Source organism: Scyliorhinus canicula, chromosome 5, assembly GCF_902713615.1.
Source record: "Scyliorhinus canicula chromosome 5, sScyCan1.1, whole genome shotgun sequence".
Taxonomy (NCBI): Eukaryota; Metazoa; Chordata; class Chondrichthyes; order Carcharhiniformes; family Scyliorhinidae; genus Scyliorhinus; species Scyliorhinus canicula.
This window is the reverse complement of record NC_052150.1, coordinates 212,584,496-212,603,675: the sequence shown is the minus strand read 5'-3', so window position 1 is coordinate 212,603,675 and position 19,180 is coordinate 212,584,496. Positions and strand designations below refer to the sequence as shown.

The 19,180-nt window shown below is 51.0% G+C and overlaps 1 protein-coding gene across 3 annotated transcripts in view; it reads right to left on the bottom strand.

The window, feature by feature from the left end:
* The window catches only part of LOC119966551 (5'-AMP-activated protein kinase subunit gamma-2), a 577,858-nt gene that overhangs the window by 276,831 nt on the left and 281,847 nt on the right, over nt 1-19,180 (bottom strand). For all 3 annotated transcript variants that reach the window (XM_038798441.1, XM_038798440.1, XM_038798439.1), the window contains exon 3: nt 15,894-16,170. In XM_038798441.1, coding sequence (XP_038654369.1) covers nt 15,894-16,170 — 277 coding nt within the window. The remainder of the gene's footprint in view (nt 1-15,893; nt 16,171-19,180) is intronic.

Sequence of the window (19,180 nt, the reverse complement as noted above, 5' to 3'; positions counted from 1 at the left end):
AAAGTTCCGATGTCTCATCTGTCCCAAAGCAAATAACCCCTTTCCTCACTGATAAAATGCTCCATTCCTGACAACATCTTGCAAATCTCCTGTGTACCCTCTCCAGTGTAATCACACCCTTCCCGTAAGGTATGCAGTACTCTAGTTGTGGCCTAACTAGTGTTTTATACAGTTATAGCATAACCACCCTTCTCTTATAGTCTCTGCTGCGACTGATAAAGGAAAGCACGCTGTACGTATTCTTAGCCACCTCATCTGCCGGCCCTGCTACCTTCTGCAATCTGTGGATATCCACTCCAATTGGGTGGCACGGTAGCACAGTGGTTAGCACTGTTGCTTCACAGCGCCAGGGTCCCAGGTTCGATTCCCGGCTTGGGTCACTGTCTGTGCGGAGTCTGCACGGTTCTCCCTGTGTCTGTGTGGGTTTCCTCCGGGTGCTCCGGTTTCCTCCCACAAGTCCCGAAAGACGTGCTGTTAGATGAATTGGCCATTCTGAATTCTCCCTCAGTGTACCCGAACAGGCACCGGAATGTGGCGGCTAGGGGTTTTTCACAGTAACATCATTGCAGTGTTAATGTAAGCCTTTCTGTGAGACAATAAAGATTAAGATTATGCAGATTTTACAGTCCGAGTCTGGGACAGTGTTTAAAAGACTCGATAACAAGTCCCAGCTGAATGGGCCTCAGCCTGTTACCATGGGAACTCGTACTCAACGGGTCCCCCTCATGATCCTCGTGAGGGTTATCAGAGGGGTGAGCCGCGTCCTTGAACCGCTGCAGTCAATGAGGTGCCACAGTGGTGTCCGAGAGGGTATTCCCGGCGACAGTGAAGGAATCGCGATATATTTCCAAGTCAGGATGTCGTGTGGCTTGGAGGAGAGCTTGCAGATGTTGGTGTCCCTATGCATGCACCGCCCTCGTCCTTCTGAGGGGTAGAGGTTGTGGGTTTGGAAAGTGCCGTCAAAACCTCTCAATATTTTAACCTTATGGCGTGTATTCCCTTGCCTTGTTTGACCTCCCCAAATTATTTCAAATTGATCGTGGGGTACAGTACAACTTGGAATTATGAATCACAGAATGGGTACTTCAGGCAGCCTCGGGGAGGAACTATTTTCTCCATTGCTGAGATAGTCGTACACTGACTGGCGCCAATTGTCTTCGAAATAGTTGCAGCAACAGGCAAGGCAGCAATTAGCATTGCAGTACTACTGAAAAAGGTGCAGCCTCTCGCTAAACAGCAGTATACAGCTGCAGACCATTTATGTGTAAAAAAAAACACTGCTGGTAAGAATGCCACTCTGCTTGGTACTTGTTTTAATTAAACATTCTTAATTGGCAGATTGTCTTAGAGTCGCAACATTAAACAATCCCAGTACCAAATAAGGGAAACTGCTCCATCAGGACATTCATTTTAAAAGTCTTGACCTTAAGCTTAGATCTCTGAAAGTTAAAAAAAATCACAGTTTTCTTTAACCAGACAAAAACATGTTTTGCTGCAGCTCCCGACACACCCATCACAACCATGCAGTCCAAGGCAAGGCAGAATAACGCGTCAAAATACGCTGCCAATTTTGGCTGACTGGAATTTAAAAAAACCCAGCAAACCTCTCTGAATTCCTTCCCAACCAGCGAAAGCTCTGCTTTGTTCCAGAAATCAGAAACGTGTGGTTATTTACAGAGTTCAGGGTTAGGTTGCCAGGTCTAGCTGTTACTAGGGCCTCCTCCGCTTTCAGTGCTTACTGAGACATCTAGACATGGGTTTTCAGATCAGGGCGAAACAGAGCCATCGGTACCCTGGCCCTCTGCCTGCATTTCCAGGCCAGCTCCCCAGCATGAATGAGAGGTTTGATTGTGAACGGGCTATATATGACATGTGAAGGCTTGCTGTCGTTCAAGAGGCAGGCCATTTTCCTTGGCATTCCAGAAAGAGGAAGAAGAGGACAATGTTGCCACGTGGGATGGACTGATGCACTATCAATTACGGCGAGACGAGAGCAGAGAGTAATCGAGACTTTATTAAGCGGAGATGTGTGGCCTCCTGCAGCTGCTACCAGAATGGGAGCAGCTCGGTGCGCACACATATTCATACTCCGCCTACTGGGCGGAGCCAGCAGGCAGGGATTTACCCCCGTACCTGTAGTACAGGGGCCTTACCATATTACCTCTAATAACAACTATTATACAATCAGTGATGACTACCACACTGACCAAGTGGCCAAATGTCCAGAGGAACTGCTTAAGGTGATTGAGAGGATGTAAATACACCATTCAATGGCACCGGCTACGAAAGTTTAATGACCTCATCAGGCCCAGGCATTAACAATGAAGTCACTATTCGAATAATCAACAAGGTTCAATATAATTCTAGCTTTTATATCCAGGAGAGCAAGCAATATAAAACCTTTGTTGGACTATACATGGCAGACTGAGTTCAACTCTGCGCATCACACCTCAGGAAGGATATGGAACGAGCACATCACGGATTTACCAGAATGATCCCTGGACTCCACAGGTTAAATTAAGAGAATAAATTATGTTAAAGAGGGATGTGTTAAGAGGTAATCCGATTGCAATTTCTACCGATAGTTTCTCTCCACCTACCTTACTTCTGTTGGGTTGGGAATTTCAGACTAGGGGGACATAGCTTTGTACGAGTGAAGTTAGGAAAGACTTTTACACGCAAAGTTTGGAACTCCCTTCCACCATTGTCAGTTGACACTGGGTCAGTTACTAACTTTAAATCTGATAGACTTTGGTCAACAAAATGTATTAAGAGATACGGGGAAAAGGCTGGTGCACAGGAATTAGGTCGCAGGTCAGGCATGATCGCATTGAATGGCAGGCAGGTTTCCCTCACACTGTCTTATAATGCTTCGAACACTCATCACAAATGCCTATTGGGCAGTGACAACATTTCCCCTGGAAACATTCCGTCCTTCCCATTACTTAAATAAACTTTCTCCAAACTACTCCTTCTGTGATACACAGGTGCATGTAATCCCATGGACTATGGACTGCACAGTGGCTCAAAGAGCAACTCTGCATGTGCCACTGACATTTTGGATGTTTTTCTTTGACAGTTTGCACGTAACAAGTGGGGCAGAATCCGCGCAAGGGGAGGCTGACCACGCCTGCGTCCTCTTCATTCACAGACGAGGAGTCCCTGGAGAGAAGTTGTGGGGTGGATTTGGGAATTAGGAGCTGTAGGCCTCAACTCTTGAATAACCATTTATTTTCTGCTTCACATCCCATTCAATCACTCTCTGGCACCAAAGCATATTCTGACGTCACCCTACAAAGCTTTGAAGCCACTAGAGCCATCCATAGACCAAGGTCAAATGGGAAAAATCCCCTTTGCTCACAGGATGTGTGCACTCTTCTCTTCAGTACGACAGCACTGGAAACAATGTTATGTACGACTCGTCAACTTTGAATCCACTGTGGCAGCTAATATTCTTCAGGCTATCCCCCAGTACCCTGTGGTAGAATCCATGGGTAAACAACCATCGATAGAAAAGCTGCAACAAGCAATCAAACAACTGAGCTCCCAATGCTGAGATCTTCAAGGCTGGCAGACATCTGCTACATCAAAACTCCGTGCACTCATCCGACTAATGTGGGAGGAAAAAGAACTCCCAGACTTCAGGAATGCAACAGTTGTAACTGCTTTCAAGAAGGGAGATAAATCATGATGTGCAAACTATCAAGGTATCTTCATCCTCTTGTCCACAGCAGGGAACATCCTGATGCACTTCTTCACAATCACCTACTTGTTGTGGCTTCACAAAATCCTCCGAATGTGGCATTAGACCTTTCAGAGGAACGTTCAACGAAGCTTGTGCTGCCAGGCAAATCAAAGGCAAAGTCTCGAAACACCACCAGGAACTCGTTGTTGCATTCTTCATCCTGACAAAAGTATTTGACGCAGTAAGTGGTGTGCATTGTGTTCCAAGGATTTGGAAGTCGCAGAAACGCAGCACAATCCCACAGCTGCGTCATGATAGGACTACAACTTTCTTGAGTGGGCAAGTTGAAACTGATGCCTTCAAATTCCAGGCTGGTGTAAAGCTCGGGTAGCCCCTATGCTCTTTCCAATCTACCTGACAGTGGCTATTAACCTTATCAAAGATCACCTGCCCTTTGGGGTCAGTATTAAACACTTTCCAGATAGAAAGTTCTTTAACCTCAGTCGCCTCTGAGCCGAAGCAAAACTGATCATCATAGGCATACATGACCTGCAGTTTGCAGGTGACTGCAATGCCATTGTCCTCTCTGCATCAGATTCAAAAGCCACTCTTGATCTTTTAACCATGATGTGGAGATGCCGGCGTTGGACTGGGGTGAGCACAGTAAGAAGTCTTACAACACCAGGTTAAAGTCCAACAGGTTTGTTTCAAACACGAGCTTTCGGAGCACGGCTCCTTCTTCAGGTGAATCACCTGAAGAAGGAGCCGTGCTCCGAAAGCTCGTGTTTGAAACAAACCTGTTGGACTTTAACCTGGTGTTGTAAGACTTCTTACTGTTGATCTTTTAAATCACTATAGAAGAGACTCGGCCTGTCCTTGAACGCTGCCAAAACAAAACTTGTATCAACCCACATCTGGAAAACCAAATATTTTACCTCCCATATTTGTTGAAGGTAAGACTTTGGAATATGTGGAGCATTTCCCATACCCTGACTGCCACCTCGTTCAAAAGGCCACCATTGACAAGGAGATCCAACACTGGACCAGCTGTGCTAGCTCAGTCTTCTCCAACAACGGCACCGAGTGTTTGACAACAAAGACTCTGCAAGTCAATAAGAATTTTAGGGCGTGATCTACCGGCTGTGCTCCGCCCGAATAGGGGCACGACGCGTCCGAAAGGTGCTGGGACAGGCCTCTGCCGGGCTTCCCGACTGCCAGTACGCCTGACGAGATCTAACGAGATCCCACGAGATGTCGTGATCAGGATCCTGCCCGCAACGGGCCGGATCGAACCAGATTCCGGCATCTACTGGCCTCCCCAGAGACCTCAGCCGGGCTCCGTTTGGTACTGGTCCACACAAACATAGACCAGGCGGAACGGCACGTTGGGAGGTGGGGGGGGGGGGGGGGGGGGGTGTCTCCCAGACCAATGGAGGCCCCTGTCCCAGACCAATGAAGGCCCCTGGGTGGTTAGGGGCAAGGCAAGGTGGAACCTTGGCACTGCCACCCTGGCACCAAGGTGGCATTTCCAGGGTGCCCAGATAGCACTGCCAAGGGTCAGGGCCTGAAGGGGGCCATGCCCAAGACAGATGGGTTGAGGGCAGAATGAAGGGTGCAGAGGGTGAAGAACAGGTATGAAGCGGCATCTGGAAGGTTGGGGGGGTGAAGGATGAGGGTCCTGGAATGTGGCGTGGGACCTCCTGAAAAGGGGGGCCCTCAGTGACCCCATAGTGGGGTGTCCTCACTTGGGAGGGTGTGGGGTAGTGCCCACGTGTGTGGGGGTGACGTTGCCCGTGGGTGAGGGGGACCCTCAGTCTCACTTAGAGATCGGGGCACCCTTTCAAAATGGCAGAACGATCTCTGAAGAGCCGGTCAGGCCTGTGAGTTGATCTCCCCAGAAAAATATTCAAAGTGTGGGCTAGCCGGGAGAGAAACTCCCCAGGGCCCAAAAAAGTGACAGTGGTTAGATAGCGGAGGGGAACTTGCCAACAGAGCCAGGGAGGAACACCCAGCTAAACCCACCTGAAATCAGAGGGCAGGATCACTCTTCAGCAAATCTGCATATTAGATCGAGGCAGCGAGTCTCACTTCAGTATGCAAATTCCCGAGGTTCCCGAGGTTCCCGAGGTACCCAAGGCGTGGGATCTATTGCCTTCGCCTCGGAGACCTTGGGCGAGCACCGTTCAGTACTGCTCTCCGCAAACGGGGATCAGACGTAACGTCACTCGTGGGGGCCTCTCAGGCACTGCCAAGATGGCATTTTCTGCATGTCGACCCTCCCATAGTGGGTTGGGGTTTGGAGGGGGTCGGGGGTCACGTCAGGGGCTTCAGAAATTGGGGCGGCGCCATATAAAAATGGCATCCCGATCTCTCCCTACACTGAGAAGCTCCGGCGAGCGGAACTCTTCGGAGCACAAACGGAGCTAAGTGCGGCCTCGGCCACGCGTTCCCCGCTAAGGCCCCCGATCTAACGCGAGTGGTGTTTTATAGTGTGTTTCTTGGTACTGTGGGTGCCGGGAAACACGTGGCTAAACGCACTCGCTATGTGACTTTGTTCCAATTTAGTAAAATCGCGCTCGGAAACCTTTCCATTAGATCCCACCCTTAGTGTTGTTCTCACCACAACAACACTGTACTGAGACCCAGACTGTGTATCAGTGATACATAAGCACGCAAGAGAAATTCCATCGGCAATGCCTCTGACGGATCCCCCGGATTCAATGGAAAGACCATCGAACAAATGCGACAGTTGTTCTTGCAGCAGCCAGCTCCATTAGCATTCAGGCAAACTCCCGCAAAATCAACCTGGATGGACTGAACACTGTGTCCCGATGGCCATAAATCATCTCCCCCACCAGGTCCTGTTGTCTCAACTCTCAAATAGCCATCGTTCCATAGGTTGGAGCAAGAAAATGGTTCAAAGACACTTGAAATAACTTTGAGGCACGTCAGCATTAACATTAATGATTGGGCGGAGCTTGCTGCCAACTCAATGGCACCAACTTGACCGTCAAGTTACATAATGCTTTCAGACACAGTGTCTTAATGATGAAGAGGAGCGGGGGCAGAAAAGGAAGCAAATCCTGCACTCTCAATACCCACTACCTCATGGAACATCCTGTCCCTTGTTTCCAAACATCCCTGGGTCGGGAATCTGCCTGTTTTACAGGGAGACTCATGGCAGAAACTTACATCCCTGAGTAGACGTCATTCTTGAATCGAGGGACATGCAGCAATCTGAAACATGCTCTTTCCTCTTTTTCTTACGCGTGGCACAGGAAGAACAATTGTGATCCAGGGAGGCTGATCAAGCAAACAGCTCACAGTATATTCCATATCACTCATCCCAGAAACACCCTGCCGACCTAGATACATCCATCCCAGGAGATTTCCATGCTGAGGGACACATCAATGGGCACTGGGATATAAAGAGAGCAGGTTCAAGTGGTGAGATGGCAGAGGAGAGCCTCCTCATGTCAATCCTTGGCTGACAAGTTCACGGAGTCAAACTTTAGGATGCTTTCCCAGTATCCAAGATTGCTGGGGCCATTTGAGGTTATGCCAAGTGACTGCGACAGGATGTGTAACTGTGTCCCCCCTCCCCCAAAGCTGTATTGGTGCGGAGTCGAAAGATGGGAATTGATTTTGCGGGAGTTTGCCTGACTGCTTGTGGAGCTGGCTTTGAAGACAGCAGCGTTTGTCCAGTGGTCTTCCCGTTGAATCCGGAGGATCCGGCACAGGCTTCACTGAAGGAGCTTCTCTAGTGTACTTATGAGTCACTGATGCACAGTCCACTCGAAATATGGGAGTCACAACGCCGCAGTTCACAACAGAGTACATGACAACCCCAGCGATATATCACTGGAGGGAACCTCGAAGGTCTCGAAGCCTATTTGTAGGACAAGAACTGACAAGAACTTGAGTTTGGAACCGATTTAGGGGTTTCTTGCAAAGTCCGAATGTTAAGAGCTCATCACAGTGACTTTAGTGCCATCAGATGTGGCATTACTCAGCAACTGTAAGGTTGCAGGAGCATCAATGACAGTACTGTAGCATTGTGGTTAGCACAATCGCTTCACAGCTCCAGGGTCCCAGGTTCGATTCCGGCTTGGGTCACTGTCTGTGCAGAGTCTGCACATCCTCCCCGTGTGTGCGTGGGTTTCCTCCGGGTGCTCCGGTTTCCTCCCACAGTCCCAAGATGTGCAGGTTAGGTTGATTGGCCATGATAAATTGCCCTTATTGTCCAAAATTGCCCTTAGTGTTGGGTGGGGTTACTGGGTTATGGGGTTATGGGGATAGGGTGGAGTTGTTGACCTTGGGTAGGGTGCTCTTTCCAAGAGCCGGTGCAGACTCGATGGGCTGAATGGCCTCCTTCTGCACTGTAAATTCTATGATTCTATGATACTGCCTCTAAGGACAAAAACATCTGGAGCCACCTCCCCCACCTCATACTGCTGATTACACAGGTCAGAAAATGCCGTGGCCTCGAGTGGATGAGCTGGGGGCCACGTTTAGAGTGGAGGAGGTATTGGGGGGCCTAAAGGCCATGCAGTCGGGGAAAGCCCCGGGGCCGGATGGATACCCAGTAGAGTTCTATAGGAAGTTTTCTGAGCTTGTGGGCCCGGCCTTGGCGAGGGTTTTCAATGAGGCAAGGGACAGAGGGACCCTGCCGCCGACAATGTCGCAAGCCACTATATCACTGATATTGAAGCGGGGTAAAGACCCGGAGGCGTGTGGGTCCTACAGGCCAATCTCCCTGATTAATGTTGACGCCAAGCTCCTGGCAAAGGTACTGGCGGTTAGAATGGAGGACTGCGTACCGGAGGTGATTGGGGAGGACCAAACTGGGTTCGTGAAAGGTAGGCAGCTGGCGGCCAACCTGAGAAGATTACTTAATGTGATAATGATGCCCCCGGCGGGCAGGGAGGTGGAGGTAGTGGCGGCGATGGACGCCGAGAAGGCCTTTGACCGGGTGGAGTGGGACTATCTATGGGAGGTGCTCGGACGGTTTGGGATCGGGGAGGGACTGGTGGATTGGATCAAATTATTATATCAGGCCCCGAAGGCCAGCGCCAGGACTAACAGAGAGGTGTCGGAGTACTTTAGGCTGTACCGAGGGACCAGACAGGGCTGCCCGCTCTCCCCGCTGCTGTTTGCGCTGGCCATAGAGCCGCTGGCGATTGCGCTGAGAGCCGCAGAGGGATGGAAGGGGATGGTGAGGGGCGAGGTAGAACATAGGGTCTCTCTTTACGCAGACGACCTGCTCCTGTACGTGTCGGACCCAGTGGCCGGGATGGGAAGTATACTGGGAATGTTGAGGAAGTTCAGCCAGTTTTCAGAATACAAATTAAATACGGCCAAGAGTGAAATGTTTGTGGTACAGGCAAGGGGCCAGGAGAACAGATTGAGAGGGCTACCATTTAGGCTGGTTTAGGAAAATTTCCGGTATTTGGGAATCCAGGTGGCACGAGACTGGGGCAGGCTGCACAAGTTAAATTTGGCCAGGGTGGTGGAGCAAATGAAGGGAGAGTTTCGGAGATGGGATGCACTCCCGCTGTCAGGGAGGGTGCAGACTGTAAAGATGACAATCCTCCCTAGATTTCTGTTTGTTTTTCAGTGCCTCCCGATCTTTGTCCCACAGTCCTTCTTCAAAAGAGTTAACAGGATGATCATGAGCTTTGTCTGGGCGGGAAAATCCCCGCGGGTGAAGAAGGCGATGTTGGAGAGGAACCGCAGCGAGGGACGGCTGGCTTGGCTGAGTCTGATTAATTATTACTGGGCAGCCAACATCGCTATGATAAGGAAGTGGATGGTGGGTATGGGGTCTATCTGGGAGCGGGTGGAGGTGGCTTCGTGCAGGGGCTCCAGCTTGGTAGCCCTGGTCACGGCTCCTCTACTGCTGCCGCCGGCCAGGTACTCCACCAGCCCGGTAGTGGTGGCGACCCTGTGGATATGGGGGCAGTGGAGAAGGCATGTAGGGGAGACGGGGGCATCGGTTTGGGCGCTAATCTGCGACAACCATCGGTTTGCCCCCCGGGAGTATGGATGGGGGGTTCCGAGTATGGCGGCGGGCGGGGGTGGGAAGGGTGGGCGATATGTTCCTGGAAGGGAGCTTTGCGAGTTTGAGGAGCTCGGAGGAGAAATTTGGTCTAACAAGGGGAAATGATTTTAGGTACCTACAGTTGCGGGACTTTGTTCGTAGACAGGTCCCATCCTTCCCACGCCTCCCGCCAATGGGGATCCAAGACAGAATAGTCTCTAGGGGGGAAGAAGGGGAGGGTAGAGTCTCTGATATTTATAAGGTGCTCATGAGGGAGGAAGGGTCCCAGACGGAGGAACTGAAACTTAAATGGGAGGAGGAGCTAGGTGGGGAAATGGAGGATAGGCTGTGGGCAGAGGCCCTGAGTAGGGCAAATTCGACTGCGGCATGTGCCAGGCTCGGGCTGATTCAATTTAAGGTCGTTCACCGGGCCCACATGACGGTGGCTCGGATGAGCAAATTCTTTGGGATAGAGGACAAATGCGCTAGGTGTGCGGGAGGACCAGCGAACCACGTTCACATGTTTTGGGCATGCCCTAAGCTTAGAGGGTACTGGGAGGGATTTGCGGGCGTCATGGCCCGGGTGCTAAAAACAAGGGTGGCAAGGGTCCAGGGGTGGCAATTTTTGGGGTTTCGGAAGACCCGGGAGTCCAGGGGGAGAAAGAGGCCGATGTTTTGGCCTTTGCTTCCCTGATAGCCCGGCGACGAATACTATTGGCATGGAGGGTCTCAAAGCCCCTGAAGACTGAGTTGTGGCTTGCGGACATGTCGAGTTTCCTGGGTATGGAAAAAATTAAGTTCGCCTTGAGGGGTTCTGTACAGGGGTTCGCCCGGAGGTGGCAACCATTTATTGACTTCTTTGCGGGAGAGTGAGCGTCAGCAAGGGGTGGGTGGGAGGATTGGGGGGGGGGGGGGTAGAGTAGGGTAGAGTAGGAGGGATAAAATGGCGGGTAGTACCGGTGGGAGGGGAGCGGGCTTGTGCAGTATGTTACGATTGAAGTATTGAATGTACGTGGATGTTTGCACATTTTTGCCTTTTTTGCTTTCTTTCTGTTGATGTCTGTAACTGTTTACAAAGCCAAAAACTACCTCAATAAAATTGTTTATTAAAAAAAAAAGAAAATGCCGTGGCCTGGCCATCTCGGAACCCAACTCATGTGGGTGGGGTCATTTTTGGGAACATGAGTGAGCCATTCACTCCCTTGTCCCGTCCCACCATGCAGTTAGATCAGAGTTGACTGACGCGGTAACTCCTTAACCTGTCTCCATTCCACCGGCCATCTCAGGTCCTTTACAAACCATCTCTTTCCGTATAAATCAGAACTGGGGGGTAGTTGTGAACTGGTGAATGCACCAATATTATACCTCATAACAGAAAGCAAGTCTGCAACAGACAGGAAGCAAGGATTTAACCAGCTCCTCTTGAACCACTAAAGCAATTGTTATATCAAAAACCCAGCTTGCACTCTCACCTTGTGGTTTGTTTGGTCTGTCCATCAATTCTTACATCTATGTCGATCTATAAAAAAACCAGGGCTCGGGTATCTGTTATTTGGTTTGCTCTGTTGCAAGCAGCCCTGTAATTTTTCAGACAGGAAACAAGAGATAGGGACTACACCCAGTACGTTCTTGTGCAAAATGCCTCAATTCCATTCAGCTTAAAAAAATGTTAATTGTTCACTTCCCAACAAAAAGCACATTCCATTGCTCTTTTTCTTAAACAAAACTTTCTTTAACAAAATCCCAAGTGCAATTACTTCCCCTTTAATTTCCACGGCATTTTATGTATTTTACCCACACTCCCTGTTCAGCATGGGTTCAGACAAAACACCACATTCGAATCACAACACCCAAAGGCTGGATTCCCAAAGTCTAGCTGTATTCAAGGGCGAGTGATGATCAAGTTTAGCTACAAAACAGGATTGGGGCGATAGGGACTGTCCACGCAATATTATCAAAACGTTCTCTCTCTGAGGGATAGACACAACCACTGGTGTTGTGGGTTGAGGGAGGAAATAGAAAGACGTGTGTGTGCGTTTATGTATGTGTGTGGATGCGCGTGTGTGGGCGTACGCAGAAACAGAAAATAGGAGCAGTAGTAAGCTAATAATAATATAATAATAATCGCTTATTGTCACAAGTAGGCTTCAATGAAGTTACTGTGAAAAGCCCCTAGTTTCCACAATCCGGCGCCTGTTCGGGGAGGCTGGTGCGGGAATTGAACCTGCGCTGCTGGCATATTTCTGCATTGTTCTGCATTACAAGCCAGCTGTTTAGCCCAATGTGCTGAACCAGCTAATCATCCCCTTGAGTTTACTCCACCATTCAATCCTTTATCTCAATGCCATACCCCACCACCCCCCCCTCCCCAAACCCCTTGACGCCTTTAGTGTTCAGAAATCTAACTATTTCTTCCAGTGATTTGGCCTCCATGGGCTTCTATGGTAGAGAATTCCACACGTCCACCACAAAGAGGTGTCAAAGCTTTGACAAAGAGTCATCCAGACTCGAAACCTTAGCTCCCTTCTCTCGCCACAATGCTGTCAGACCCGCTGAAATTGTCATGTTTTTGTTCAAGATTCCAGCATCCGCAGTAATTTGCTATTATTTCGGTTCACCACATGTATTTAACCTGGGAAATGTCTCTGAATCTCCCTCCTAACTTTCTAAAAGTGGTTTTCCCGGTGTTCTAAAGATTATCCTGCGCTTCCACTCGACCCCAGCAGGAACAAACAGGAAAAAAAAAATCACAATTCACCTGCACGTTAGCATTCCATGACACTCTGCAGCAATGTGGTTCGCCCAAAAAAGAGACAACTGGTGTTGATTTATGGATTAGAAACTGGACTGAATAACGACATTCGAGCTACTGTACATAATTTTAAGATGTTCTTTGCAATTGTTAATTTGCACTATTGGTCGGTTGAAGTTTTTAATCACCATTCTCACTGATGACGCGGTTCAAAACAACAGCTGTCCCATATGTTTCGTTTACGCACACGGGGGATCCAGCAGGGTGCGTGAAATCAACTTCCAAAGGGCCAACTTCAAAGCATCAGGATTACGAAGGCAGCAAGAAGATTGCTTTAAAAAGGAACCGCACACTGCCTTATTCTCCATTCTGTGGGGGATGATCAATTGCCGCATCAGCCAAATATGGACAGAATGGCAAAGCTGGGACTATTGTTTAAAGAGCAGTGAGGCTCAATGGAGGATTTCGAGAAGCATTCAACTCGTGTGGGATTTTGATAGCATAAATAAATAAAATTCCTTTGCACTGATGGAGGGGGGTGGGGTGGAACACACCCTTTTAAGATAATTGGCAAAAGAACCAGAAGAATTGAGGGAAAAGCAATTATTCAGAGAGTTGCTTTGGCCTGGAATGCTCAGCCTGCTAGAGTCGCAGAAGCAGATTCAGCAGAGCAGTTTTTAAAAAGTTCTTTCATGGGACGTGAGCTAGGCCAGCTGGCTAGATCAGCATACGATGCCCATCTATAATTGCCCTCTAGAAGATGGCAGTGTGCCACCTTCTTGACCCACTGTAGGATAAAGCTCTCCGTGCTCCCGGAGTCGAATAGGCAGGGAGTGTCGTGCCGTTGATTCGCACCCGCATCATTGAGTTTTGCAGGTGTTTCGGCCGCGATTGATCGAGTGTGATCGCTCCTAGCTGCGGGCCGTCAGAGTCGAACTCACAAAATGGCCGCCCGGAGTCACAAGATGGCCGCCGCTGCCGGTCGAACGTGTCGGGTTTCGAAGATGGCCGCCGCCAAGATGGCCACTCCCATGACTCGCACGAGGTCGATGACGCGTCGGAAGTGGGCGTGCCCGGCTGCAGCGCGGCCGCGTTGCAGGGTCTGTGAGACCGGGAGTTTGATTTCTGGGCCTGATAAGGGTTTTGTTTGTGGCCTTTGGGCCTAGCCAGGCAGACTTTCGCGAAGTGCCCTTTCTTCCTGCAGTCGTTGCAGATCGCGGATCGGGCCGGGCAACGCTGACGTGGGTGCTGGCCTTGCCCACAGAAATAGCATGGGGAACCCCCGGAGTGAGTGGATCGTCGCGTGGCACAGGCCTGTAGCGTGGCCGAGTCTGGAGGGGATCGAGAGGGGTTCGTAAGGTCCGCGGAGAACGTACGGAGGTTACGGTGGGCCGTTTTGAGGGAAGAGGCGAGCGTTACCGTGCCCTGGAGATCCTTTGCCCCATCTTCTAGGAGCCGCTGCCGGATGTACAAGGACCTGATACCAGACACAAGGGCGTCGCGGATATGTAAGTTCCTGTGATCTTCTGCCGTCACTGCTTTGTGGTCGCAGTTCCTCGCGAGCGCGGTGAGTCTTTCCACGAACTCGTCCAGCGTTTCCCCGGAGCGCTGGCTGCAGGTTGAGAGCAAATGTCTGGCGTGTACCTCGTCAGTAGGTTTTACGAAGCGTTTCTTCAATATTTCGACCGCCGCCTCATAGGTCGTAGCGGTTTCGATCATGGCGGAGAGTCGGTGGCTCACCCGGCCATGTAGTAAGCGCAGCTTGCGAGTGCTGTCGACATCAGTCGTTGAGGAGTCCAGATAGTCCTCGAAACACCGGAGCCAATGTTTAAAAATTTCCGGAGCTTCCGGCGACTCATCACACCGCCTCTGTGCATCGGAGGGATTGAATGTTTAAGGTGGTGGATGGGGTGCCAATCATGCGGGGCTGCTTTGTCCTTGATGGTGCCGAGCTTCCTGAGTGTAGATGCACTCATACAGACAAATGGAGAGTTATTTTAAATAATTATTTTAAAAGGGAATTGGATAAGTACATCGAAAGGAAAACATTTGCAGGACTCAGGGGAAAGAACAGAGGAGTGGGCCGAATTGGTTCGCTCTATTCATTAGACGACACAGCACAATGGGACAAATAGTCTTCTTCTGTGCTGTTTAAGGATATTGAAAGTAGAGCTGATTGGATCTTATGATCCTGTCCCACAATCATGGTTAATCTTCTGCCTCAACTCTATTTTCCTGCCCTGCTCCTCCTATCCCTCAATTCCCCCAGAGATCAAATGCCTGTTTTATATAGAATTTACAGTGCAGAAGGAAGCCATTCGGCCCATCGAGTCTGCACTGGCTCTTGGAAAGAGCATCCCACCCAAGGTCAACACCTCCATCCTATCCCCATAACCCAGTAACCCCACCCAACACTTAGGGCAATTTTTGACACTAAGGGCAATTTATCATGGGCAATCCACCTAACCTGCACATCTTTGGACTGTTGGAGGAAACCGGAGAACCCGGAGGAAACTCACGCACACACGGGGAGGATGTGCAGACTCCGCACAGACAGTGACCCAAGCCGGAATCGAACCTGGGACCCTCAGCCTTGAATGCACTCAACAATGGAGGATGCACAACTTCCATCATAGCAAATTCCAAAGATTCACAATCTTTGAGTGAAGAGAATTCTCCCTGTCTCAGCACTAAATAATCGACCCCTTATTCTTAGACTGTGTCCCTGGGTTCTAGATTCCCCAACCAGGAGAACCAACCTCTCAGTGTCTACCCGTTCAAGCCCTTATAGACCGTTACTGCTTCAATAAGATCAACTTTTATTCTTCTGAACTCCCCAGAGAATATACATCCAATTTACTCAGCCTTTCATCGTAGGACATTTCCTCTCATTTCAGGGACAATATGGAGACTCGGAGCGGAACCGCTCCCAAAGCAAGTATGATTCTATGATAAAGGTTAGAGCCAAGAAAACTGACTGTGGACATGTGCCAATAGTAAGGTTGAGCATGTGCGTGAGAGTGTCTGTATGTGAGAGAGAGAAAGGATATGTGTTAGAGTGGGTGTCTGAGAGAGAGAGAGTGTGAGAGAGAAATAGACCGCGTGCGTGAGAGCATGTGTGAGAGTGTGTGTGTGTGTGAGAGAGAGATAGAGAGAGCATCTGTGTCCGAGAGTGTGTGTGCATGAGAGAGAGATAGAGAAAAAGAGCATGTGCCAGTGTAAGAGAGAGTGTAGGTATGTGAGGGAGTGTGTGAGTGTGTGTGAGAGAGAGAGAGTATGAGTGTGTGCGTGTGAAAGAGAGGAGAGAGGGAGATGAGGAGAGAGAAAGAGAGAGAGAATTAGAGAGAGAGAGAGAGAGAGAGAGAGAGAGACTGAGACTCTTAATACCCATCCTGCTGTGCTAACAATTCTCTTACCTTTCCTGGATCTGGTGAAAAACTTCATTGAGACAGGCGAAGTAGAGGTGGAGCTGCCAGAGGAATCCTTTGAGGTTGAGCGGAAGATACCGCTGAAACTCATTCGTCGGGGAGACCTTGGCGAAGAATCTTGTGGAAAGGGGAAGACCGTTTTTGGAGATCCAGGGCTTTGCTTTACCCTCACCGGAGCGGAGACGGGGCTGGACGGTCGGTTGTAAAAATTCCGGGAGAAGAATCCTTTGGAAGGGCTGCCGCTGGAATGGGAGCTGTCTTCTCCCTGTAGGTAGGAGCACAAATTAGGTCTCGGAGCATAAACGATAGCATTAAAATCCATCGAAGAGGAAGCATTCTGATACATGCTGACTTTAAACATGCACTTTCGAAGGACAATTAATTTACAGAAAGCAACAAGATGCAACAACAAAACCTCAGCCCAGCCCTTAATCAGATTACAGCTGACCAAGTCTCCAGCGATTTTGCACAAATCGCAAGAACTGCCAAACAAAAAGAAAAATCATCCAAACAGATAACATGACTGCAACAATTATGGTGCGGCAGAATAAAATGTGGAGCCTCTAATGGACTGATACTCTCACAGAGGGCAAGGGCTTGCTGCAGCTCCTACAAAATGATATGGCATAGAGGGAGGACATTCGGTGCCTTTACCAGCTCTTTGAAGAGCTATCCAATTAGCCCCCTTCTCAAAGCCCTGAAGTTTTATTTGCTTCAAGTCTTTGAAGTCACTGAAACAGCTTGGGTGGGATTCTCCGTCGAGCGACGGCAGAATCGCGCGTGAGCCAAAGACTGAGGCCGGCGCCCGATGGAATGCCATGCTACCGTACCTCGACACGGCATCAATCCATTCTACGCCATACGTACAGTAAACGTCGTCAGCGTATCATGAACGGGCCCGTCCCAGTATTCTCCGGGGTTCCTGTAATGCTCCGCCTCCGCCAGGAGGAATTACTTATACACTTGTGGTTTAAAAATCAGAAACAGGCGCAGTGGTTGCTGAGTGAGAGGGAGGACATAGGCCCAGCTCCCAGAGGTACGACCATGGGCTGCCAGTCCAGCCACTGGCATGGCTGGCTGAGGGGAGATGTCTGCCAGGGCCGGGGGAGTAGTGGGGGGGGTGACCAGGGGATAAGCCATGGTGTCGGTGTGATCCCCAGGAACGGGATGTCCAGGCACGGACCGCCATTGCCACGGCCTGCAAGATAACCATTTTGCTGCGCACCCCTCTGACCACCCACCATGGCCCGTGGTTCCCACCCCTTTATCCCCAACCCCTCCCTCCACCTCCCAACCCCCCCTTACCCCTAACCCCTCCCTCCACCCCAACGCCCCCTTACCCCTCCCTCCACCCCCTTACCCCAGCTCCTCCCTCCACCCCCCACTTACCCCTAACCCCTCCCTCCATCCCCATACCCCTCACTCCACCCCCCATACACCCCACCCCTCCCTCCACCACCCCAATCCCCCTTTATCCCTAACCCCTCCCTCCAACCCCCTTACCCCAACCCCTCCCTCCACCCCTCCTTACCCCAACCCCTCCCTCCACCCCCAAACCCCCTTACCCCTAACACCTCCCTCCACCCCCTAACCCCCTTACCCCTCCCTCCACCGCACAAAACCCCCTTACCCATCACCCCTCCCTCCACCCCCCCAAATCCCTAACCCCCTCCCCCCAAACCCCCTTACCCCTAACCCCTCCCTCCACCCCCCAACCCCCCCTTACCACTCCCTCCATCGCACCAAACCCCCCCTTACCCCTAACCCCTCCCTCCACCCCACCAAATCCCCACCCCACCTCCAACCATCCAGGTGCATTTCGGGGCCATTGCGCAGCCGGTTAGACCTGGTTGGACAAGGCATCATGCTAACATGTCTGTCTTTCGCTCCTGCAGACAATGGATTTCGGACCAGGAATGGTGGCCGTTACCCTCATAGCTACAGCCCCGAGTCTGTACGAGCAGGAGCTGCTCGGGAAGGACCCTGCAGCAGGACACCTGCTCCCACTGACCATCAAGGTGACGGTCGCCCTGAACTAATTTGGCACGGGACACTTCCAGGCGCCGTGTGAGGACCTGTCTAGGATCTCGGACACCTCAGTGCAGAGGTATATCCGCACCTCATGGCGGCTCTACAGGCCACATCATCGGGATGGCCCAGGTCCAGAGGGTTATCAACGCGACGCATGCCCCCCTGTGAGCTCCGACCCATAGAGGGCGGTCTTCACAAACCGAAAAGGGACTCCACTCCAAGAACATGCAGCTGATGTGCGACCACGAGATGCACCACGAGACCACATCTGTGCCCCATACCCAGGCAGTGTGCACGGCACGTTCTTCCTGGCGTACTCGACAGTTCATGGCACCTTTGAGGTGCTCCCCCGGGCGAGGGGTTATCGCTGCAGTCACTTGATTTTGATTTGATTTGTCACACAGTACAATGAAAAGTATCTTTCTGCGGCCGAAGGAACGTACACAGTACGTACATATTCACCCTGAGGAGGTTGTGCAGCCCGAGGCCCACGGCACTCACGGGCCTTTGCCACCTGCCGCCGGGACCGCTGTATGGCGGCGGGTGGCAACCTCCTTCCCAGCCCGGGACGAGGGTGCCCCGCCCCTCCTCCACGGCGTCCAGCAGGGTCTCCAGCTCTGCCTCTGCAAACCAGGGTGCCGCCCTTCGGGTTACCACCTTATTGGCTGGAACGAGTGTCTGTGGGGAGCGGAGAGCTGGTATGTGACTGCAGCTCGTCAGCCTCTCGAGTGCCAATCCTGACCCCGGTGAATTGGAATTTTTCATTGGAATTGCTCGAGTTCCAGGTGGCGGTGGCCCATTAACGGATCCTGAATTGCTCCAGGAATAAAATCCCCCACCGATAAAATTCCGGCGTCTGTACTTAGTCTCTTGAACAGGGAATCCAGCCCCTTGTGTATTCAATGGATCCATTTCGGGCAATAACGGCTCGACTCGGTATGTGGCGTTGCTGGTAAATCTCACGAGAGGCTCGCTACACCTCGCAGAATCTAACAGGATATCACGAGACACTACAATCTGGATCCCAGCCTGAATGTGCATGTTTAAGTGTACAGTTCGGCAAACATATATATTAGCTCCACCAGAGCTAACCAGCCCCTGGGATCTAATGGCCTCACCGAGGAGGCACCAGCCGAGCACTGTTCAGCTCTGGTCTCCACAAACGGGGACCAGGCGATCGGAGCTCCCCCCCCCCCCCCCCCCCCCCCCCCCCCCCTCCCCCCGAGTGGTCAGCCTCTGGGCAG